The sequence below is a fragment of the Equus quagga genome, chromosome 1, assembly GCF_021613505.1.
Source record: "Equus quagga isolate Etosha38 chromosome 1, UCLA_HA_Equagga_1.0, whole genome shotgun sequence".
Taxonomy (NCBI): Eukaryota; Metazoa; Chordata; class Mammalia; order Perissodactyla; family Equidae; genus Equus; species Equus quagga.
In genome coordinates this window covers 106,990,654-107,015,815 of record NC_060267.1, presented here as the reverse complement: position 1 = coordinate 107,015,815, position 25,162 = coordinate 106,990,654, and the positions used below count along the sequence as shown (strand labels likewise).

Below are 25,162 nucleotides of genomic sequence, written 5' to 3'. Positions count from 1 at the left end.
CGGATGCCCCCTGAGAGCCAGGATTGGTGGGGAACCACTAACGTAGACCATCAAGGCATGCCCCTGCTAGCCCCCAAATCAATATTTGTGCTATATGATTAAATGTATCAACCTCCTGAGTTTAGAGGAGAAAGTAGGGTTCCTTCGGGCTTGCCTGGCTATGGAGCTCTCAGACAACAGCTGTGCCATCTCCCTGCATAGGCCTGCCCTGTCCCCCCGGTAGGTCCTGACATTGCTCACTTTACTTAACAAGCTCTTAAACCGCATGCACACGTTAGAGCATCTGAGACACAGCACGCTTACAGTGACAAGCCAGAAGGGAGGAGCACAATTTTCCTCTCCCACCATGGAACTCTCTGGATTTCTAAACCTTAACAACATGATGCTAAGCAGCCAAACGCTCTTGTTTTTAATTGTCAGAGAGAAGTGTCAGGCTTTCAAGTGAATTTGAAGCTTCCCCAGGATGCTGTTCCTTCTCCCAGCCTCACAAGAATGGCTTGCCAGTGAACATCGATCTCTCCAGCCCCGGGACTTTTCTAAGCTTATTCCCTTCCCCCTGGGTCCTGTCCACCAGTTTCTTGAATACAATTTCCAGCTGTATTCTAACTTAAGTATGAGTGCTAAAGAGTTTAAAAGTTGCAGAAGCTCCAAGGCTCATAAATCTTGGGAGACAATTTCAATAATTCTTTAGACAGGGGTCAGCACACTTTTTTTGTAAAGGGTCAGATAGTGGATATTTTAGATTTTGCAGGCCACATGGTCTCTGTTGCAATTCCTCAAGTCTGCCATTGTAGCCCAAAAGCAGCCACGGACAATATGTAAATGAATGGGCATGGCTGTGTTCCAATAAAACTTTATTTACAGCAGCAAGTTGTGGGCCAGGTTCAGCCAGGTCTTTGTCACCACAACCACCATGAGGAAAGACGTATTGCTCTTTTTACCAGCAAAAGTCGTATCCCACGTTCCCTACAGACAGACAGACTGATGGAAAGACTGGAGTCTTCCAGATGCAGTTCCCAGTCGCAAAGGCCTTTTGGTCTGAGGTTACCATTTGTCTGCCGCTAGTGTTTCAAGCTACTAAAGTCAAACTTTGAGTTTGCTTTCAAAAAGGTAGATGCTGCCAGCGGGAGCCTCTGCCTCTCTTTTCTGGATCTCACTTGTCCTGATCCCCTGTGCCCCCCAGGAAAATATGCAAGTCATGCAAATGCAGCCAAGAGGACCACTGCCTGAGCTCCGACCTGGAAGACGATCGGAAAATTGGCCGCTTGCTGATGGACTCAAAGTACTCCACCCTCACGGCCCGGGTGAAAGGCGGGGATGGCATCCGGATTTACAAGAGGAATCGGATGATCATGACTAATCCCATTGCCACGGGGAAAGATCCCACCTTTGACACCATCACCTACGAGTGGGCTCCCCCTGGAGTCACCCAGAAACTGGTAAGACGGCTTCCTCCAACCAAGTGGTTGTTTTCCTACCCTTGTAAATATTAGCCATGGCACAAGTTCCTGAATTTCAAAGACAAGGTAAGAAGAGGGCAGGGTTACACAAATGGTGGGAATGGCTATGGTTTGGAACCTGCTGTAGCCTATGTCATCTTGAAGTGAACACTGAGTGCGCCTCAGTTGTCCTCATCTATGAAGTGGGTAGAGGTGTTGATATGAATTCTGAGGGCCTTTCCAGCTCTAGTACGGGGCTGTTCATGGTGCTTTTTGGGCTCCCCACTTCTGAGCAGAGGATGGTTTATCATTCAGGACTCTCAGAGTGCTTATCTTCATCTGTAAGATGTTCATTTTCCCTCAAAGTGGCCTGGGATGTGCCCTTCCCGAGCCCATGGAAGAGCAGAGAAACAGCCTTCAATTCAACAGCTGAAGCTTCTTGGGCTTAGAAGGGGGAACCAAACTGGCTTTACACAACTCTGGGGAAGAGGCACCCAGAGAACAACAAGGCCCAGGGAGAACAAGGGACTTGCACAAGGTCCCACGCTGCCTGCCCACTTACAAGGACCCATAAGAAGTCCCCATGCACAGGCCTCCCCCAGACGATTAAATCAGAAGGTCTGGATTGTGGGATCAGAATTACCAGCTCATTTACATGAGTATTTAAATGACTCTCCAGATCATGCCACATGCAGCTACCTCCAACACCCAGTGGAACAGACCAGTTTTCCTCAAATTTCAGCCGGCATGCAGATCATCTGGAGAGTTTGCAGAAGTGCATCCAGGGGGCTTAGGCCGGTCCTGAGATTCTGCACTCCTGACAAGCTCCCAGGTGATGCTTATGCTGCGGGCCCCCAGCCACACCTGGAGCAGCAAGGGCCTAGCTGACTTCTACAGGTCAATGAGAGAAAAGAAGCCCCACAATTTTAGAGATGCAAGCCTGGCATCTCATTCATCCCTCCTGGGAGAAAAGGGGAGCTGTTGGAGTCCTGCGTGGTCCTGTCCCCACAGGCTCCTCCCACGGCTCCCACTGCGCCCCCTCACTCAGCACCTTACAGCGCGCTGACTTTCCTCCTTCCTGCTCGGGTACACACTAAGCTCTTGCCCTTCTCAGGGACTCTGCACTTGCTGTTCCCTCTACATGACGTGTTCTTTGCCTGCTCTTTTCGTGGCTGGGTCCTTCTGACAGGCAGTTCTCTAACTGCCCCACCTGCGGTGGATGCCACCATCCTCTTGGTACATTATCCTCTCTCTCTCAGTTCTCCCTTGTTTCTTTAGAAGCTTATCTCAAGCTGCACCTGTCTTGTGTGTCTTTTCTTAATTGTCATCTCTCTCCCACGCTGGAGTGAAGGGAGGCCCGCGAGGGTGGGTGCCATGCCCATCCTGGGCACTGCCCTCTCCAGCACCTCACGCTGTGCAGGGTCCACCGTCGGCCTGATGAGTATTTGTGCTACATCACCCTCCAGGCCAGGGACACTCCATGTGTGGTCTGTGGACTGGCGCCGCTCCGCAAAATCCTTGTGACTGGTCCACAATGAGAGGTGCAGAAACTGAGAATAAATGTTGGGACGGTTTTGCAGCGATTGTCATGCAAGCGTGCGATCAGAGCACTCACCCATTGAACAGAGTTCCACGGCAGTCAGACTCAGGTGGAAATCTGTGGCATGAGCTGTGTTCTTTTCACATGAAGTGAGCCCACAGATGCTTCTGCCAGAGGGGGAAAACCCAACCAACCAAACCTTGGTCCTTCCCCACAGGGAGTTTGAGCAGCACAGTTCTAAGCCATAGCCTAAGAACGGGAAAATCCCTTCTAGAGAAAGTGAAGAGAGGCAAAGCTTTGTTTGTAAGCTGTACTTTTTGAAAAGTGTATTTTCAAAGAAGCCTTCGGCATTCCTGAGCTCAGCCGCCCTGTGAGGTAGGAATTATTTCACGTGTCAGGAAACGCAGAATGGTTCATTGGCCTTCGCCGGTTGGAGGGGCGAGGCAGGGGCCGATCCCGGCCGCAGAGGGTGGCATTGAACAACAGCAGTGCCGGGACGTGCTGGGTGGTTCCGAGCGCGGGTCTGTCTCCAGCGCCCAGGTCTGGGGAAGCCATCAACTGGGTCTCCAAGATGTCAGTGGAAACTAAAGCAAGCAGCTCGTAAAAAAGGCCAGCTGTGGGCGTCGGGACCTGGCTGGTGAAAACCCCAAACGCTTCAGCCCCAGACTAATCAGAGGGAGGCATCGTCAGGCCGTGATTAATGCTGCCTCATAAAACCGCACAGTATAAAGGCCCCTCTGTCTGCCCTGCGTCTGGCCTGCCCGAGCAAGTCACCATCCTGAGATCCAACAGCTCGCCCTTGCTACTCACCTTCCTGACTTTTTCTTTTAATTACTAACTGATCAGGACTGATTGTATTTTGGAAATGGGACTGAATCTTGCTATCTGTCATCATTCCCAACCAGAATGTAAGCCAGAGAAATTCTTAAGCCTTTAAAGACTGGTCACGATAACCCGAATTGCTAATGTTTATTGAGTACTAACTATGTGCCAGGCACTCTGCTAAGAGCTCTCCATGCACGATGTCATCTGGTTTTCCAACACTGTTAGGGACATACTCCTATTACCCCCATCTACAGAGAGGGAAATTGAGGCTCAGAGAGGCGATGCTGTGAGCCAGATGTCCCACAGCTGATTTAAATGGCAGAGCCTGGTCATGAACTCAGGCCCTTCTCTACCAAGCCAGGCCAGGGAAACCGGGCAGGTGGGAGTAAAGGGAGGAAGAAGCAGGTGTCTTGGGTTAGCATTTTTAGGGACGGCTCCCAAAAATAGGGATGCGCTTGAGCAGGTCTTTGAGAGCTAGCCAGGATTTGGGGGGAGGCAAGAAGGAGACGAAGGGAACCAGGCTCCGTTGAGCATTTTGCGTTTGTATCTCAGCAACACTCCGCCCCTCCCTATGTGCTGAAGGCCGCACAGCCCCATCTTACAGGGAAGCAAACAGGTCTTTGAGAAGCCTACGTAGGTGGCACTCACTTGTGCCTCACCTCTGTTCCTGTACCCGTGGCGGACAGTGCTGACCAGTCAGTGCTGTCCCCTTGAGCCTCATCGGGCCGCTGAATCCTTCCCAACACAGCGCTCCAGGTGGCCACCGTTGACCAGGATTGACATGTAAGATGAAGCCCGTTTGCTGTCCTTGTCCGGTGGCTGGAGAAGACTCAGAAAGAGCAGAATCAGGATTGGGTCTCCTGATTCCAGAGTCTCTCTGAGTTCTACTGCCCAACCCTGGAAATCGAGCACCTTTCCCTTCCACTTTTTTCTCTGCACTTCTGATCCCCCTCCTGATAAAACCCGATTCCAGGAACCCCTTCCCCCAAGATGTCCCAGCCACACAGCAAAGCACCAAATGCCTCAGAAAGGTCCTCATGGAAAAATTAAAACCTAAACCTATCGTTTCAGCTGGTCTGAGCAAAGGCCTCTTGCTAAAGGCTTTGGGAACGTGACCTTAGTCAGCTTCCTGGAGAGAGATCTGGGAGATTCTCTGACAGGCTCCTAGCAGCACAGACAGCGGACCCAACCCTGTCTCCCCATCATCCCCTTCCCAAGTCCATGCCAATCGATAGTGACTGTCTGAAGGGCTATGTGGAGGTGGATTCTGAGACCATCAGGGTTGACTAGTAATGTCTGCCACAGATGTGTGGCTAGGGAGTGGTGGCAGGAGTCTCGGGCCAGCCAGGCAAGGCCAGCCATCACAAAACACACATCAGTGGCAGCTGGATGCTGTGGCCTCGAAAATGCAAAGGCAGAGCCGGCACCCAGCTTGGGCTTTGAGCCGCAGCAAGAACACTGGGTCCCTGGGAAGGAAAACTCCTTGTCTGCAGGGCCCCAGCCAGGAATCCAGTTCTCTGCAGGCCACAGACACCCACAGCCAGGACAGAGCCGTGAAAGGACACTGTGCACACAGGGATCAACAGTCAGCTGGCTGGCAAGGCCCCCGATCCAGGACTTGTGCCACGGCGTTTATTTGTAAAGCTGATCAGGGAGCGGTACAGGTCCTTGAAGGCCAGAACCACAGACGTATCCAGGGACTGGGGAATCCTGGCGCCAAGCAATACTTACACAGCCCCCTCACCCTGAAATGATGACAAAAGGAAACTCTCCCAGAGATGCTGGGACATTTTTGTCTCTTTGCAAATCATCCATCTTCCAGAGAGGTAGTATAGAAGGGGTTGAGACCCAAGCTGCTGAGTTCAAAGCTTTCTCTACCACATACTAGCTGTGTGACCTTCAGGAGGTTACTTAACTTCTCTGTGCCCCAGTTTCCCAAGGGGTAATATTAGTACCTTCCCCTTAGGGGTGTTGTGAGAATTAAATGGGTTAATGAACGTCAAGCACTGGGAAGAGTGCCTGGAACATAATAAGCACCACGTAAGTGTCAGCTATTCCTGCCATTGCATAAACCACTCAACCTGGGGGAGTCAGCACCCTTCACAGAAGAAGTGGTGACTCTCCCAGGAGCTGAATCAGCCATGCCACTGGGGCTGCTTCAACACTCGGAGTGAGTGACATGTTGGCCAGGTCTGGATGTCCATTCTGACGGAGTGAGCAAAGCTCTCGTTTCTGCTTCTCCAAAATCCTTGCTTAGATCCTGGGAGCGGGGCCGGCCCCAGGCAAGAAATAAGAAGGGCTGGGGTGGGTATTTGCCCCCACAGCTGTCCCCTAACCCATCCCCCTAGGGCCCTGTGCCCTGGCCCAGCCTCTTGGCTGTTGGGTTGCTGCATCCTTGATCCTCTGATGGTCACATCCCTTCCCCCACCCACTGTCCCCAGAGAGGCCCTGACTCACGGATGTCCTGCTTCAGACTCACCCGCAGGACCTGTAAAACTGCGCACCTCTAGGCCTTTCAAACTCCTAAATTAGAGTCTGGGGCTGGGCCCTCGGAGCTCCTTCACAAGGTCGCCAAGTGATTCTTAGGCACCATAAAGTTCCAGACTAGGTTCTGGAGACCTCCCTGTCCGGCATGTTTGTGCTGGAACCCACCTGCAGGTTCCTGCTGATCAGGAGAAGCACCACAGTCGCACTGGTCTTCCCAAGACAGAGTCAAGGATAGGCCCTTCCCAAACGTGGAGTCAGCTGTGTGGCTCCCTGGGAATTCTCATTCTTCCAAGTGTTGGGTGGAGGATAGTGGCCTCTTTGGCCAACCAGAAGCCATCCCGTCCTTGGCCCCTTTCCAGGCTGTAGACTCTGGCGAGTGCTGCCACTCTTCTCTCTCCTAGATGAGGTGAGGATCGAGTGAGGGCGCCACAGACTTCTCACAAAGCTCAAGACCCTAACGACCATGCATCTCCCCTGAACTTCGCAGATAGGAAACTGAGGCCCAGAGGGTCAGGTACCTTCTCAGTCTTATGCAGAGAGCAGCAGCAGGGCTGGGGCTAGAAACTCAAATTTCCTGACACCCCAAGACTCGGTCCACCTCCCAGGCCATGTCCTGGATCTGAGAAAGTATCTTGAAAAGTCTTAGGGACCCTGCAGATGAACAGGGATTGACAGGGTATGCTGCAAGCCCACCATACCAGAAGGTGTCCCCAGGATCCAGGGCAGAGCCACCAAGGGGACATCCACGGCCACCCCTCAATTTGAGTCCCGCAGGAACCCAGGTCACCTGTCTCTTCCGTTTCTTAAAAGTCTCTTTATCCAGAATTCATTTATTGTGAAACTCAGCAAATACCAGGCCCTGGCCTAGAAGGCCCCCCCAGGTTCCTCACTCCTGCTCCCTAAAATCAGGCAATAATTGGGGCTGTTCATTATGAATTGCAGTATGGATTTCCACGTTGATTAACACAGTTTCAAGATGAGTCCAGCCCCAAGTGATGCGATGTGGGCAGGCGGGTTCGAAGAAGGTAAATATGGCAGCAGCCATCCGAGCAGTGGGAATCAGACAGCCTAGTGGGGGTGTCAGGGTCACGGTCAAGGTCAGACGCAGAACTGGAGAACAGTAGTGGAGGATAAACAATTTGCCTTTCTCTTTTTCTCATGCTGTGTGGCCTTGACCTTTGTCTCCCCCTAAACTCCCCATCCCTGGGACTCAACCAAGTATAAGATTTTTGTTCATTAAAAAAAAAAGCCAAATTGAACAGTTATCTATGGATGTATTAATATTCAGATGGTTACTGGTCATATGGATGTGGAAATGTTACTGACTCGAGACCTTGTCGATTCGATTAGAAGGTGCCTTTGCATGTTTTTAAATTAATAAACCATGAAATACCTTCTGCCCATAATGCTTTAATTATGCTTTTCTAAGAAAAGCAATTTTAAACTAGATTGACTTTTTTTTTTAATTAGGAGCACTGCCATGAGGTAAATGAAGTAAAAATATTGTTTTGAAGGAAACAAAATCCATGTTGCAAAGCCAGCAAAAATCTAAAATGAACATCTGCTTAAATTACACCATTCTCATCAAGAACATGAATCTGTGACCACAACTTGGGGAGAGCGACAGCTTATTTAGGCCTCTCTTGGGTGTTGACCAAAATTCACAACATTTCTTCCTGGAGAACCCTTGGGTTCTGCAAAAACCTGAAGAAGCTGAAATTGTTCACCAATTCCATAGCTCACCAATTCTCAGCTCTCTGCTTGAGAATCACGGTTGGTTTATCTCCCCCTCCTAGGGCCTGCAGTACATGGATCTCATCCCGAAGGAGAAGCAGCCGGTGACAGGCACCGAGGGCGCCCATTACCGCCGCCGCCAGCTCATGCGCCAGCTCCCCATCTACGACCAGGACCCCTCGCGCTGCCGCGGACTTTTGGAGAATGAGTTGAAACTGATGGAAGAATTTGTCAAGCAATATAAGAGCGAGGCCCTCGGCGTGGGAGAGGTGGCCCTTCCCGGGCAGGGCGGCCTGCCCAAGGAGGAAGGGAAGCAGCAGGAAAAGCCAGAGGGCACAGAGACCGCTGCCCCCACCGCCAACGGCAGCATCGCAGACCCATCCAAAGAATACGTGAGTCTCTCCCATATCTCGGGGTCTGGCTGAAACCACCCAGGGCGGGGGCTGCCTGGTCAGAGCCCCGTCCATGCATTCTCCCATGCATTCATACCTCCAGCAGCTATGTGGTGCTCATTTACTCTGTGCCAGGTACAGTCCCATGGAAAATAGTACAAGGTCACAGCCAACCAAACCATCACAGCTTAGAGAAACGGCATCTAAGCTTGCTTGGGGGTGAGGGTGGGCTTGGAGGAGATGCTGAGGCCCAAGCTGGCCTCTGAAGAATAACTGGGGTCAGCTGGGCCTTCACACTTTGCAGGGAGGCCTGTGCCGCCTTGAAGAGGTGAGCATGTGCCAAAAAGGCCCCAAGTTCCAGAGTGCACAATGGAATCAGAGGATTGAACCAAGTCCCATGGGGCTGAAAGTGTGGTGAGCTCGGGGGAGGGGGCACAAGGCTGGTGAGGTCGGCAGGGCAGCTTCCTGGAGAGTCGTGCCACCCGTCCATCCATTAGCCTGTACTGTCTGCCCCGCCCCAGAAGCCAAACAAGCAGAGGACACTGTCCCCACATTGGAGAGTGCCATGGACTTAGGACTTTACTCTGAGGGCGGGGGGAGCTGTGGCAGGCTTTCGGTGGGAGGTATCATGGGATCCAAGCTGTGCTTCCGAGAAAGTTTCCTCTAGTAGGAGCGTGGAAGATGCGCTGTGCGGGCTTGAGCCACTGGAGGCTGAGAGAACACAAGGGAAGCCGCCATCTGGGAGGGGAGAGCCTCCTGGATGGGTTTGTCTTGCTCAGCCCCTCAGGAGGTGAAAGGACTCGCCTGAGGCTGATGCCACGTGGCGCTGCTGTTTGCCAGGCTTCATGGCCCCCAGCTCCTCCTCTACCTTTTGCTCCCCAACCCTCCATCAGCCAGGTGGCCTCAGTTGCCTCTATTTGACATTGGAGATAAAGGTCTCAATACACAGAGTCCTTAAGCAAATTACCTGTCTTCCTGGGAAGAGACTGGCAGTCCCCACCATGAGCCAGACATCCCAGGGAAATGCCAGCCCAAACAGTGCTGTCGCTACATCGAGAGAGGGCTAGGGTCTTTCTTCTCTGCGGTGACTCAAACTTGGTCCCCAAAACTGTGTCCTGCATCTCCGACCCCCATCTCGTTGGCGTGTTCATTTGGGATTGCCATCCAATGAACTATGACCTCACACTGTTTTATCTGAGAACTGAGACCAAAGAACAAAACTTATTTTCTCTACCATGAATTTGGTGATGATGTTGAAGAGACGCATTTCTCAGGAAGAATACCTGTCCTAGGGACTTAAAAAGAAACTAGATCCAGTTACCATGTTTTATAAACTAGTCTCCTGCCCAACCCTGACCTCTGTCCACCCTCAAATTAGTCACCTGTCCTTGAGGAATAAACATGATGTGATTCCGACTTGGAGGGAGACCTCTTTAAGTCCTTGTGACATTTCCAGTTGCCTTTCCCAAAAGAGATGTGCTGATCTGAGAACGTATTTTATCCTTGACTCAGCCCCACGTATTCGTTCAGGGTGGAAGTGGGGCAGAGCAGCCTGAGGTCCCAGGTCCTTGTCTACAGTCCACTTTAGGAAATAGTTCTGATGCTTTGGAAGCCTTTAAACAAGACCAGACAGTAAGTGGCAAATCCTAGTCAGAAAATAAGGTAAGAATCCAAAGGCAGCCAATGTTGGTTGGCCTGGGCTGACGAGAGAAGACACTTCTCCCTCCTACCCTAACCGCAATCTCAGTGTGATAACTAAAGATGTAATAAGTGGATTCATGTCCGTCACCCCCTTTAGATGCTGAGCTCTTGTCTTGTTCAACTCTGTGTCTGTAGCTGCTGTCATCAATACAGACAGTAGATGTTCAATAAGTATGTGATGCATGAATGAATAAATGAATGTTTGAATTAAATTGAACCTCGAAAGATGGGGGCAGTTTGGATGGCCATTTGCCCAGGAAAATGGTGAGATCCCAAGTTCACATTTATTAGGCATCTGCTCTGTGCCAAGTGCTGCGTTCCCTCTTTTGGGGTCCTTGTTTAATTCACACAGTGCCTGGTGGGGTGAATTTCACCAGCCGCATTTTACCGGTGAGGAATGGGAGATTCAGAGAGAATAGGTAACTTTTCCGAGGTCCCACAGTTTCTAAGGGGCAGAACCTGGATCCGATACTCTTTCCGCTATGTGATGCTGAGTTATAAAACCCTTCTGGTTATCTGTTCCAGGAAGAAAGAGGCATGAGTGTTCTTGTTTAACTCCCTTTCGTCTCCTTGAAGCCAGGGAGCAAACCCTGTAAAGATAGCTGGATAGCCTGGACCACCCGCCCCCAGCAGCCCCGCCGTGAGGTGTGGATGTGAGCCACGCTCCCTGACCTCCTCTGCCTTACCCCCATGAGGGGCCACATTAGGTGGATGTGGGTGCCAGCCACCCTGCGCCCTGTGCTCCTCTTGTTTCTCATAAACGGGCAGCGTAGGACAGAGACCAGAGCCAAGTGTCAGACACGAAGCCTGACATTGGGTCCCCTGGGGAGGACGATGAGAAGTGGTCAGGGCATTCAACTGGAGAGCCCAGATATGGGAGGAGACGTAGGACTCAGCCTGACACTGCAAATCCAAACGGGGACTTATGAAAGGAGGGACACGTGAAACATATTACACTGGAACCATATTGGTACCATCGCTGTTTATCATCTGAATAGTGATCATTATTACTGTTGTCAGCAGCTACCGTTTAGGGCTTTCTTTGGACCTAGGACAGCACTAAGTACCAGAGGGTCTGACTTAAAGCTCCCAACCACCGAACAGCGTGAAGAAAGGCTGCGGGATTCAAACCAACCTCAGTCAGCCCCCAAGCCTGTGCTCTTTCCTACTTCCCAAAGCTCACTCCTCAGAAAGCTAACCCATCCTATGCCATAAAAGGGTCATTTGGCCGCAGAAGTTTGGGAAACATTAGAGTGAATGAAACTGGGTGGGTTTCTTTCTGGCTGGACTTCTCCGAGTCTTTAGTTAGAGCTAAAGCAGTGATTCTCAAACTAAAATCACCCGCAAGTCTGGTCCAACTCCAGAGGGCTGGGTCCCGCCCCAGAGCTCCCGACTTAGTGGTGCAGGTGGGGCCTGAGAATCTGCATTTCTCGTGGGTCCCAGGTTGATGCTGACGCTGGTCTGGGGGCCATACTTTGAGAGCCACTGCTAAAGAGTGTTAAAAATTATTTCTTATATAAGCTCAGCAAAATTGAATCCCCCATTTGGTCTATGGTGAGGGTCCCAGAGATGATAACACGGGCACTTTGTAGATTTGGCCTCCTGGCTGAGGGAGTCCAGCTTTGAGAACGCCACCCAGCACTCTCGCATTCCTTGCATGGTCCATGGGGAGTTCTGGAAGCACAGGCACAGAATGTAACACACTGCTTTATACCCTGCCCCACGCCCCACCAGCCCTGTCCCTGGCCACGCTGCATCCAGCAGTCGGAGGCCATGAGCCCCTACTTGTCTCTGCTGCGCTCAGCCGACGCTGTAGGACGGTTCTCCTGTGAGCTCACTTGGCCCCATCGCACTGCTGTGAGCCTGTTACTGCGACGTCCTTCCTCAGAGACCAGGGTCGGGCTGCTGAGCCTCCCCCACGGGCCCTCCACCTCACCGTCCTCAGAGGAAGAGGTTATCCTTCGAGACCAGAGGAGCATTATGGCCAAAAGCCTTTTCCAAATTGCCTGTGTGGAAGTCCCACCCATGGGCTGAGTTTTGAGTGAAACCAGAGAGTGGCAGGAGAGCCAGACTGCGGGAACAGCGCCATCTGAGCCCGACCCGTCCTTGTGGCCGCGGCTGTCCCATTACACAGATCCGAGTAAAGTTTGAAGATCTGTATCCCACCCCCAGCTTTTCAAGCTCCAGGTCCCACTGACAGTGCAGGGCAACCTAAAGTTAGCCGGGGCACATCCAAGAAAGGAACACACGCCCAGCTTCGAGCATCCTCTCCAGGCATCATTATTACACCAAGGTTAGGAGAGGCAGATGCCATGGGAAATGCCTTCAGAGAAATCCCTCTTCAGGAGGAAACACTATGGCATAGAAATCCCAGGTCCCAGCTCACCCACTGTCACGCCGAAGCGTGCCCTTTAAATCAGTGAGGCCGATCCCCAGACCTAAGGATTTTGCCTCCTTTCTCCGTCACTTGCCCCACTGTGTGTGTGGGGCGGGAGACAAGCTGGGAACAGGGAAGAGGGGAGGGAGCTGTTGCCGCACAGCAGGCTCGTTCGTCTCCTTGAAGCCTCGAACGAGAGAGGTCGGGTTGTTATTACCCATTTCACAGATGTGGAACCGGAGGCACAAAGAGGTTAAGCGGCTTGCTGATGAGAGGTGGAGGTGGGATTCCATCCCAGGTCCTTCTGCGTCCCCCATCATGTGGAGTCCGAGTGGTGCTGGGCTGGGGCCCAGGCAGGGCGGGTATGGCTCTAGGGTGTGTGCGTTTCCCTTTGCTGGGGTGAGCGGTAGTGTTTGGGCCCGGCCCAGTGAAGAATCTGGGGGCCTTTTGTCTGCCTGCCAAGAGCAAAGGAAGGACTTCCTACCCCACCCCAATTCCACCCACTGTGGGTTCCCGTTGGTCCTGGGAGCTTCTAAGGTTTCCATGGCCAGGGAGCTGCTGCCTCCGGCAACCTAGACCATTTCATGCCAGAATGGTGAAGCCCCATGTCTGCTCTCCAGGCCTGCTGCTCCCCAGCTCTCCCACCTGGGTGGAACCCATGGGTGCCTGCACTGTGCTGGCAATGACCTTAATGCTCTGATTGTTAACAGCTCCGCCAAACCATTTCCCTGCGTTTACAGAGCTTACTGGATATTTTCTCAGAAATCAAATCTACAGATTTCCTGGGCATGTCATTTTGCCCAGGCATTTCCGCCCTTCCCTACACCCCAAACTTGTAACTGAAGAAAGGGGAAGCAAAGCCAGAACATAGCATTTAATATAATCTCCACCCTTTAGTATTTATCACTCCTGCCAGGAGCCACCCCCTCCCCCCCACCTTTTTCAGTCCAAGCCATGGCACCAAACAGAGTGACTGGAAGGAGGGAATAGATGGAGAGAAGTCAGGACATTCCTTGAAGTCGTAAAGATTTGTTAATTTAGTCCCAAATTACAGTGTGGACCCCCTGCCGCACCCCCCCCCCCAAGAAAGCACGGAGGAGGGACTGGAGGCCTGGGTCCCCACCCTTCCGCTGAGGTCTGCCTCTCAGATGGAAACTTACAGCAGCTGGCGGCTCAGCCTGACTCCAGCCCCAACAAGGGACATATTTGTGGGCAAAGGACTTCCAAATCTTTGTCCAAGCAGATGTTCGGCTGTGGGCTTGGCAGGCTGGCTTTCCTGCCAGCCCCTCTCTGGGGCTTCAAAACCACCACCCCACCCCCATGCCTCGCGCCCATCAGAGCTGGAGGACAGAGAAGCAGCCCCGAAAAATCTCCATGGTTACCAGGCTTCTCAACATCTGCCTTCCTCCTTTATGGTGGAGATATTTTAATGATATTGAAGGAGATTCTTGTTTTTCCATAGAAAATTCCCTTTGTCCCACTTTTTATGCTATAAATACTTTTCCATGTTGCCACATAAGCTTCACAAGCATCCTTTTTTTTTTTTTTTTTTCTGGAGTGGGCTGCATAATATTCCATTGACTAAAACAGGGGTTGGCAAACTTTTTCTGTAAAAGGAAAAGAGTGAATATTTTAGGCTTTGTGAGCCGTATGGTCTCCGTCACAGCTACTCGCCTCTGTCCTTGTAGCATGAACGCAGTCATAGACAGTATCTAAACAGATGACCGTGGCTGTGTTCCAATAAAGCTTTATTTGCAAACACAGACAGCGGGCTGGATCCGGCCCATGGGTGCAGTTTGCTGACCCCAGAGCCAGAGGAACCTAAAAAATAGTTTTAGCTTTTTACAAATCACTTAGGTTTTATCCAATTTTATTTTGCTATTATAGGTTAATGGATTATGGTGGTGATGACAATGATGTCACCTGCCACTCACTGACTACCTAGGCTCTGCCAGGGGCCCCACATTGTTATTTTATTTAATCCTAAGAATTATCCCACAAGGCATATTATTCCCCTTTTTATAGACTAGGACATTAAGAGAAGTTCTTAGAAAAGCTAAAAAGTGCTTTCAAACTTTAGGTCCGAACTATCAGTGGATAGTAAATTGATTTATTGAATACCAACCAGAATTTTAAAAAATTGGAAAATGAAAGTACTTCAAGGGTAGTAAATATTTTTCTGGGAACTTTTGTCTCAGGGGTGTGTGTGTGAGTATGTGTGTGTTTGTGGACTGGATCAGGCCGTAAAATGTATTTTCTGTTCTGGATCACAGACCAAAAAAACACAAGCAAGCACAGAGTTGAGGACATTGTCTGGTTGTTAGCTGGTGAGTGGTTAAGGCAGAACTGGAACTCAGACCTGCCTCACCCCAGGCCCCACAGCAACTCCAAATAAGAGAAGCTCCCGTTGCCAGAGCCCCCCCCCCCCCCCCCGCCACCCCACCCCGCTCCAGGCGCCGTGGGAGGCCGTGACAGCAGACGTGACCATGTAGACGGCTTTTCCCAACTCGGCGGTGTCCTTTTGCAGAAAGTCAGGCCTTGCCACACACTGGTCAAAGCTAGATTCGAGAACACCCCAGGCCGACGTTCTCTCTTACATGGGGAGGATTTCTGAAGCTTCCTGGCTTCCTCTTCCCCCTTCAGCAGATACCCAGGGAGGGAGTTTCAATTAGAAATGCCTACTATTTTGCCTCGCTTGGCAGAGAGCCCCATATTCAACACCCTGCCCCAAGAAGATATGTGAGGCGAAGTGGTTGGCCAACAAAAGTGACCACCATGCGTAAAGCATCTCCCATGAGCCTGGGCCTGCCACTTGTTTCAGATGAGGAAACTGAGGCTCAGAGAGGTCCAAGGGCTCACCAGTGATGAAGCTGTGTACAGACCTCATTCCAAAGCCCGTGACCCTAACCTTTGCCTCCCAGCCTACCCTTTCTGCATCGTAAGGAGCCTCAAGAAGGTGGCAGTGTGGGGGCACAGAACATAGGAGGTTAAGAATGCCAGAAATGACACTGGGCTAGAAAAGAAAAGAGGAAAAAAAACCTCCAGGATATATGAGGCTGTAAAGCAAAAATGGTGAATAATCACCATAAGAGGAAATGGGGAGATGCTGTTTATAAATAAATTGTTGAGTATTTGTGTTGGAACGAGCCCAGTGCCTAAATTCAAGGCCCTTGTGTTAATATTTACTGTATTGTAATAGTGAGCTTTTCATAAGGCTCTCTGGGTTTAGACTAGGTAGGCCTTGGGATAAGAGCCTTCCAAAAGAGAACCGCATGATTGGGAGAGAACTCCTGGCAACTCCGGTGGAGAGATTATTGCTGGTTTACAGGATGCTCCATATCTGCGATCCTGCTCTGAAGGCCAACATGGCTCCATCCTTAGAGACAGTTTTTTGACCTTGTCATCCTTGGCCACTGTCCTTAATCTGCTGTTGCCTAAAACACTTTCTGTCTTGGTTACTTCCATTTCAGAAGTCTTAATCCTTCTGCGCGCCCACGTGGGATGTTCCCGTTAACTAGTGCGGCACATCCAACCACCCCAAGATGCAGCAGCTTAAAACAGCAACATCTGCTTGGCTCACAAACCGGCAGTCTGGGCCGGGCTCAGACAGAGAGCTTGTCTCTGTCCCTGTGCATGGGGCACCATTCGGAGCAGCTCGCAGGCTGGGGGCTGGAATCTTCTGAAGCTCCTTCACTTGCACGTCTGGCCTTGATGCTGGGAAGAGACTAACAGCTGGGGCTGGACCCAGAGGGGCTCTTTGGGCCCCTTCTAATATCTCTATGCATCGTCTCCACACGAAGGCCTCAGGACTCCCAGGTGTCCCAAGGTGTGCATACAAGAGAGCCCAGTGGAGGCTGTGTTGCCTGTTCTGATCCACCTCGAGAATCTGCAGCATCCCTCCACCACAGTCTGTCCTATAGAAGTGAGTCATTGAGGCAGGACCATACATGTCCAACAATAATTCCAACAATCATTTCCACTCAGCATGACTGAGGAAACCGCAGCCCCGCAGGGTCGCAGCTTTCGAGGCAGCTCAGTCTGAAATGGTCCTGCTCTTTCCCAAAGCGGATGTGTACAGGTCTCAAAGGCCCAGAGTGCAGCCTATTCAAACTCTTTCATGTAGGCCCTTTTAATTAAGAATCTCTCACCATTTGAACAGGGACGGGGCAAACTTCACTGGCCCAGGGAGAAATGTCACCTGTGTTCTGCCTGTGAAAGGTCGGTGCCACGCGTCCTCCCCTGGGGGGAAGAGAGTCTGCCAACTAGGTTATGTGGCGAGTGGTGGAAACCTTCTCTCGAGTGAGCTCTGATTTTAGATAGTTGGGAGTATGAATAAGAACCAACGGATATGCTGGTGAGAAATGTTCTCTCGGCCTTTTACCACAGTCCCGGAGGACTTCTTGACGACACTGTCTCCTTCCCTGGGGAAGTAGCCTGAGAGTGACTACATTGGGCTTTCTTAAAAATAGTCTAGAATTTAAGCATCCCAGGAATTCAAATTGGCTTTTGCTGAAACTGAACTGAACTGATGAGGTCATTTTTGCTGAGCTTATATATAAGGTCATTTTTAAACACTCTGACAGTGATTTTCAAAGAGTGGTCCCCTGGCTACCCCAGCATCCCCCGGGAGCTTGCAAATTGCCATGCCCCAGGCCGCACCTTCTGAATCCGCACTGGGCGGAGGGGAGATACAGCGATCTGCTCGCAAGCCCTCCAGGAGATGCTGGGGTAGGCTCGAGTCTGAGAGCCACTGGCTCAGAGCGGGTGGGGTTGGAGAGAGGGGAGCTGCCCGCCAAGCCCAAGCCTTAGTATAGCCCAGTCGGGTGGCCATGGAGGATGAAACTCGCGGGACTCGGTTCTCAGGCCAGCACGGACCGAGAGAACAGAGATGGAAAAACAGAGAATGATGAGAAGAATCACCTCCTGCCAGTCGACACGCTCGGGGTGTTATGGAACCGAACCCCAGGCCTCCCAACCAAAAGCAAATCCTGCCTTCAACATGTCTTTGTCATCTTGGGAAAGTGACTTAACCCCTCTGAGCCTCAGGTTTCTCATCTATAAGGAGAGGTGGAGGTAGGAATAAAAGGAGATTTTAGCTAATCATTATTGAGCCCTTAGAAAGGCCATTAATTCCATTGTCTCATTTAATCCATACAACAAACCTGCGATGTTGTTATTATTAGTAATATTGTTAGTATCCCCATTTAACAGGTGAAAAAACTAAGGCACAGAGAGGTTAGGTAACTTGCCCAAGGTCACACGGCTAGCCCCCCTTTGCAACCATTTGCTGCAATTTAGAAACTGTAAACCTGAATACCAAGGATTGTGGTAGGAAAACAAGTTTGTACAGAGAAAGGCAGGGCCAAGATCAAAGGACCCAGCAGGCTGGGCATTTTGACTCTTGGTTGCCAGCCTGTCCCTGGAGGCTGAGGGGCCACCAAGCTGACAGAGCCAGGACACCGTCTGATTTCTCATCCTTTGAGACGGCAGGGAAAGGGGCACCGAAAATAGCTCAGAGGCCAGAAGAGGAAATTGGTTCCTGACACATGTTGTCAGGGTTCAATACGCAGACATCTTGTTTTCATGAAGTGGCAGTGACCCTGTTTGCTTAAAAAAGGGCTGGCTACTGGGTGTAATGAGTCCACGAGCCAGGGGTGCTGGGGACACGATGAGGGAAGAGACAGTCGTCTGAGAGGCACTGGACAGAGCGCTTTCAGACGGGTGAAATGTTAGGACCAAGCTCTATGAGCACGAATCTCTCTTCCTTCCTCCACGCTGCCGCCAGCTTTGTCTCCCTACAGTGCAAACCTGAGCACAGCATCCTAGCCTCGAGAACAAGTAATTGCCCCCCATCACCCCCAGAGTGAAGTCCCAACCCGTAACCTGGGTGCAAAGCCACCCATGCTCACCCCTAAACTGGCTTTCTCCTTTTTTTTCTTTTGAAAGTTATGCTTGTGTGTGTGTGTGTGTGTGTGTGTGTGTGTGTGAGGAAGATTGGCCCTGAGCTAACACCTGTTGCCAATCTTCCTCTTTTTTTTCTCCCCAAAGCCCCAGTACATAGTTGTATATCCTAGTTGTACGATTTTTTAGTTCTTCATGGGACGCCACCTCAGCGTGGCTTGATGAGCAGTGCTAAGTCCACGCCCAGGATCCAAACCTGTGAACCCCGGAGCTGCCAAAGCAGAGCATGTGAACGTAACCACTACACCACCGGGCTGGCCCCTAACGTGGCTTTCTGACTTCACATCCCTCTCGTTCTGTGGGTCACGAGTACCGCCGATGCTCCCCAGACACATCCAAGTGCACTGGTATCCCTCTCTCTTTCCCCGCTTCCACCACCTGGAAATTTGGAGTGGCGAGCCCCACTGATGTATCATGGTGATGCCCGGCTAGGTGTGGTGGCTCGACAGTAAGTCCTTCTGTGTGGGAGGAAAAGGGCTGGAAATTTCATTCAGTGAGATTTAGAAAGCAGACAGACAGAAAACTCACTTGGTACTCACACAGCCTTTGCCAAATGGTTTACACTTCCCGGCTTTGCTAAAGAGATGGTGAAAACACACGAATGCAAGTCATCACTGACTTTGGGTTTAGATCCTGTGATGAATTCCAGGCGAGCTGGGACTCAGTCATGTGCAGAGGAACGGGGTTTTCATTTTGGGGAAGGGCTCACCCCATTCGTTCTGTGGGCATCACTGAAACCACACATCTAGTGTGTTCTAAGGAACGTTGTCAGGCAGTCAGGGTCAATTCACCAAACACATTCCTTACCTGGGCATCCATTCAACAACTGCTGTGCTTAGGGACCAGCATCAGTACATGGACATTCTTTGTCATTTGGTTTTCTTTCCCTAATTTTCATCATTTTAATGTCTATTTCCTCCCTATATACAAGAGTATACTAAGTCTGTAATTAAAGTATATCAATTAAGGACACTAAGTGTTTAGGCTTTTAACATATGCCTACTCATCTTTACATGGCAGAACAATAAATATTTCTGTTTTGGCTGACATAGAACTGGAGCTCAGTAAGAGGGAGTTCTCATCTAGGGCCGGGGTCAGCAGGCATTTGCTGTCGAGAGCCAGGTGGTAAATATTTTAGGTATTGTGGGCCAAGGGCTGAAATCAGTGATATCATGTAGGTACTTTTTGTAACAAGAGAGAAAACAGATTTCCACAAATTTTTGGTTTTTGAAATTCAAAATAAAATAGTAGAATTCAGCACAGGTTCTCGTAATACAGCTTGTGTAGGTCGGCTCAGGCTGCAATAACAATCCCACAGACGGGGCAGCCTCAAGAACAGACGCCTAGTCTCTCACAGCTCTGGAGGCTGGAAGTCCAAGATGAGGGTGCTGGCAGGGTTGGTTTCGGGTGAGGCCCCTCCTCTTGGCGTGTAGACGGCCACCTCCCTGTGTCCTCACGCAGCCTCTCCTCTGTGCACACACAGTGGGAGGGAGGGCGAGAAAGAGACAGAGACAGAGAGAGAGCGAGAGATCTCAAGTCTCTCTTCTTCTTTTAAGGACATGGATCCTATAGGATCAGGGCCCCATTCTGGGGCCTCGTTTAACCTTAACTACCTCCCTGCTCCTTAAAGGCCCTATTTCCAGATACAGTCATGTTGGGGGTTAGGGCTTCAACATATCAATTGGGGGGCGGGGGGGCACAATTCAGTCCATACCTCAGGTCTACTAATGAGAAAAATGGAATACTTTTGTGGGAGAAAACATGTCACTTAATTGGACTTCAACTGTGAAATCCGTTCTTGGGTTTTACAATCCTGCTGGGTCCTCAAGAAAAGTGGCGGCTGGGTTTGGCCACAGCCCTGGTTTGCTGACACCTGATTGGAGGGCCACAGTGGATAGGAGAAAGGACCTTGGCTTTGGGGCCAGGCTTGGCCCATGTTCAAATCCCAGCTTTGCCTCCTGTGAGCTGTGCACTACTGCACCATCACTGGATCTCTCTGAATCTCGGTTTTGCCGTGTCTGGGGGGAAATAACGATTTCCCTAAAAGGGAGATCACTCCAGAAGGGGAAATAACTCTCTAGGGTTTCTGTAAGGGGTATTAGTAATGAGTGCAGAATCCTGAGACAGTGCTGCCCTAACAGAATGATAGCCATTGTCATTGTCATTGTCGTCGTCATCATCATCATCATCATCATCAGAGTTTTGAGGAGAGGAGGTAACTCCAGAATGACTCAAGAGAGTTTGTGGGTTGAGTCTGTACCTTGAGTTGTATGTGATGAGAATGTCACTTTACCTCTGCTTTTCCTCCCAACGTAATCGTGATAGAAACAGCAGACAAATCCCAGCTGAGGGACATTGGACACAATACTTGGCCAGTCCTCCTCAAAACTGTCAAGGTCAGCAAAAACAAGGAAAGTGTGAGAAATTGTCACAGCCAGGAGGAGCCTAAGGGGACAGGATGACTAAATGCGATGTGGTGTCCTGGATGGGGTTCTAGAACAGAAAAAGGACATTAGGTAAAATCTGAGACCATCTGAATAAAGTTTGGATGTTAGTCAATAAGAACTATCAATGTTGTTAATTAATTGTGACAAATGTACCAGAGTAATATAAGAAGTTGAGGAGAGAGGAAACTGGGTGTGGGGTATATGGGAACTCTGTACTATCTTGACAATATTTCTGTAAATCTAAAATTTAAAATTTATTACAAAATAATCACACGTGGGTAAAAATCCATTCACGGTGCAAGGCGGACGACGGGTTTTCATGTAACAAGGATGAAAGGCTGATTGACACGGTTTCAGATTCCACGGTAACTAACTTTTGAGAAATTACCGCTTGTCGCACTTTGATGTCGTATCAAGGAAGGATAACCACAGTTGTCTGGAAAGGCTATTAAAACACTCCTCCCTTCCTTGTCCAACTTCCCATCAGTGTGAGGCCAGGTCTTCTTCATACATTTCAAAGCAAACAACACAATGCAGAAGACGACAGCAAAGCAGCTCCGAGGTCCCGCCGTCCTCTGACGAGCCGGTCGTTACAGAGACGTGCAAAAGTGTAGAACGGTGCCACGCTTCTCACGAAGCTTTTCTGTTTTGGAAGATATAGTTCTTTTTGATAACAAATATTTATCTTAACATGTTATTGGTTTATTATTGTTATTTTTAAGTGAATTCATAAATATTTAGATTTTTTTCTCGGTTTTAATTTCTCTTATGGTAGATATCAATAGCTATTATCCATATGAATAAAAACTCATTGGGTTCTTAATTTTTAATAGTATAAATGGTGCCGAGACCAAAAAGCTAGCGAATCACTGTATTAAATAAGTATTTTATTCCCCATAATGACCTATTAGGTGGGCATTATTATTATCCCACTTTCCAGATGAGAAAACTGAGGAACAGAGAGGGGTAGTAACTTGCTGGAGGTCACCCAGGAAGCACAGAGGCTGGAGTCGGGACTCGAACCTGTGTCCTATGCTTACCTGACTGCTGTATCCTCGGGGTTCTCCCCACCCCTCCAGGTCTGCGAGCTCTGCAAGGGAGCGGCCCCTGCCGACAGCCCCGTGGTCTACTCGGACAGGGCGGGCTATGACAAGCAGTGGCATCCTGCCTGCTTTGTGTGCGTCAAGTGTGCCGAGCCGCTGGTGGACCTCATCTACTTCTGGAAGGACAATGCTCCCTGGTGTGGCCGCCATTACTGTGAGAGCATGCGGCCCCGCTGCTCCGGTTGTGATGAGGTAAGAGCCGATAGGCTGCACGGGGTGGGTGGGCTGCACGGGGTAGGTGGGCAGCCCCGCAGCAGGGGGAGAGGATCCAGGGGCCAAGGCGAGTGTGGCTTCGTTGATGAGGTGATCCACAGATAGGAAAACCGAGGCCCAGGGCTTGCTTCATGCTCCCAGCCTCTGTTTTCACATCCGCAAAATGAGGCGCGTATTAGTTCCCACTCATGGGGTTGTTGGGACGAATCAGACACAGAGGCCCTGTGAGTCATACCCTGGGTGCAATGCCTGGCACTTAGTAAGGACTCAGGAGAACTTACCGGGGCGGGGAGTGGGTGGGGGCACTAGGAGGCAGGTTGCCCACGTTTAGACCTTGCACTGTGTCTATCGGTCATGAGGTTACCTAACGCCTGGGCCTCAGTTTTGTCAGTTACCAAATGGGAAAGTTAACAGTGTCCATCCCATGGAGTTGCTCCAAGGATAGATGAAAGAGTGCGTGAAAATGCTTGGCACTGGGCCTGCCCCAGTGACTAATAAATGGGAGCTGCTGTGAGTCTGATGATCATGTAATATGATGTAATAATCTAACATCACTGTACACGTTACAATACAATAGTTAGGGATGCTGTGAAAGAGGTCAACTCTCCACCATGGGTTTAGACTAGAGGAACTCTAAGGTGTGTTAATAATGACAATAATAATGAGGATAGTAACTACTTTCTGCATGCCTTTTGTGACAGAAAACTCGCTACCTTCGTCTTTGGACCATTTGAGGGTTAGAAATGTCTTCTTGGTATTGAGCCAGAATCTGCCTCTGTCACCCTTCCACATGTTGGCCTCCATGTGAAGTTCAGGCCTTTCAGTCCTCTTACCTAATAACTGATCACGCGATATTAAGAAGGCAAAGGGCTGTCAGCAGGCCCGCCCCCTCACCTCCGTTTTGTGAGGACCGCAGTGTACTCACAGTAACGACACACCATCCTTTATTAGGCACTTACAACGGGTCAGTAATATGCTACGTACCTGTTGTATGATGTGCCATTTATATTTCACAACAGTCCTTGAGGGAGAGACAATCATGATCTCCATTTTACATCTGAGAAAAGTGTGGCTCAGAGAGGTCAGTGGTGATCATATAGCATTGACGTTGTCTCAGTCACTATTCTAAGTACTTCCTAGGTAGGAACACATGTAGCACTCATAAAACCCGATGGAGTGGGTGGTATTTATATGCCCATTCTACAGATATGGAAACTGAGGCACAAAGCGATTAAACAAAGTCATGCAACTGGTAAGTATTTAAGTGAAAACTCATAGCTGGTTCCTGTTTGATCCCCAAAGCAGAAGGCACATTTAGCCACTGTGCTATTCTTTTCTTTCTGAGCCTCAGGGGTTCCTTACCATATGTATAACCCAGAGGGTCACTTTATTCAATGCCCAAGTGATCCTGTGGGCTCTCGCTCTGGAAAACTGGCCATTGGCCACTTAGCCATCATTGGGCTGTCTTCAGCGGGGTATGTGATTCTGTCTCAGAACACAGCTGAGCTCTGGGTTTGGCCCAAAGAGTCTCACAGATGCTAGATAAGGACAGCTGCCTATGGTGGAGGATTCCTTTTTCCCATCCGAGAAGCTAGGTGCAACCATGACCTTCACCAAATGCTGTGCTTACTGCCTAGGTTGTTTGTCCAATTTCTCCACTGAAGCATTTAAAGGTGAAAACAAGAATGGGGCGGGGCGGGGGTGGGGGGTGATGCACCACTATCCTTCAGCTTGTCCTCGACGCACTGTCTCCATGAGGGACGGAACCTGAGTTGTGCATTTCTTCTGTTCCCCTCCCCAGATAATATTCTCAGCGGACTACCAGCGCGTGGAAGACCTGGCCTGGCACCGAAAGCACTTCGTCTGCGAGGGCTGCGAGCAGCAACTGAGCGGCCGGGCGTACATCATCACCAAGGGCCAGCTTCTGTGCCCAACTTGCAGCAAGTCCAGACGCTCCTGAAGGGCTGCCGTCCACGGCCAGAATCCACAGGATCCCACCAAGAAGGAAAGCCCGGTGTGCTGAGGCCATCCTAAGGCTCTGATGTGACAGCCAGCAAGCAACAAAAACAGAGATTTCCCCGGGAATATACGTACACATATATTCTAGGCTGGGTGGTGGTGAATCCTTGAGGGTCAACAGTTTCAAAGCCAGAAATGTTCTGAGAAGTCTTAGGATGGAGTTATTTTGTTTTTGTTGTTGTTGTTTCCCAGCTACCAACTAAAGACACAATTGGCATCCTGCAAGGCATCTCTGGGAGGAGTTTCCCAGAATGCAATTGTGAGTGATCAAATCACATAGCTGTAGAATGTGCGTGCTTTTTTGTGAATGTGGGAGCTCCCCTGACAGCAGGCTGGGATCCCAGCGATCGTCTGTTGCCTCTTTCCAGATGGAATTTGAATTTTAAATAAAAACTTTTTTGGCATGATAAACATCAATAAAAGTTTTACAAAGTCCACAAATGCCCTGATCTAATTATTTATACCACAGCAGTGATTTCGTGGCATCCATTTAGCCCCATGACTGTGAATGCTGGCATAAGGCACTATAAATGCTAGTGTGCCTCTTCATCAATTGTGTCTCATCAGATTTCTTCGGGGAGTGTAGGTCCTGGGGGCGGAATCCCCATCCCCCAGTTCCAGGTGCCCCCTGGTCGCTGATGGAAACGTGGGTGTGTTTCATGGTACCAGAAAGCAGCCTCCTGGGAACTGACAAGCTGCTGAAGGACTAGGGACCCGACTCAGCCTCCCCCAGAGCCCAGGCAGGTAATGAGTGAACCCTGCTGGGAGGGAGACCAGGTGGAGTGTTGGGGAGCAGCCAAACAGGGCCACCTACATTCAACCAATGGGTGCCACATGGGACAAGGTGACCAGTGTGGCAGACCTGAAGAAATATGGGATTTTTATGAGAAACTTCTCCATTTTTATATGTTGCCAACTGAACAT

General features: G+C 50.2%; 1 protein-coding gene across 2 annotated transcripts in view; it reads left to right on the top strand.

The window, feature by feature from the left end:
- LMCD1 (LIM and cysteine rich domains 1) overlaps positions 1 to 24,675 on the top strand; it is a 59,630-nt gene extending 34,955 nt beyond the window's left edge. For both annotated transcript variants that reach the window (XM_046663081.1, XM_046663091.1), the window contains 4 exons: positions 1,184 to 1,439; positions 8,088 to 8,417; positions 21,983 to 22,198; positions 24,021 to 24,675. In XM_046663081.1, coding sequence (XP_046519037.1) covers positions 1,184 to 1,439; positions 8,088 to 8,417; positions 21,983 to 22,198; positions 24,021 to 24,179 — 961 coding nt within the window. In that variant the 3' untranslated portion in view covers positions 24,180 to 24,675. The remainder of the gene's footprint in view (positions 1 to 1,183; positions 1,440 to 8,087; positions 8,418 to 21,982; positions 22,199 to 24,020) is intronic.
- The last annotated feature ends 487 nt before the right edge of the window (positions 24,676 to 25,162 follow it).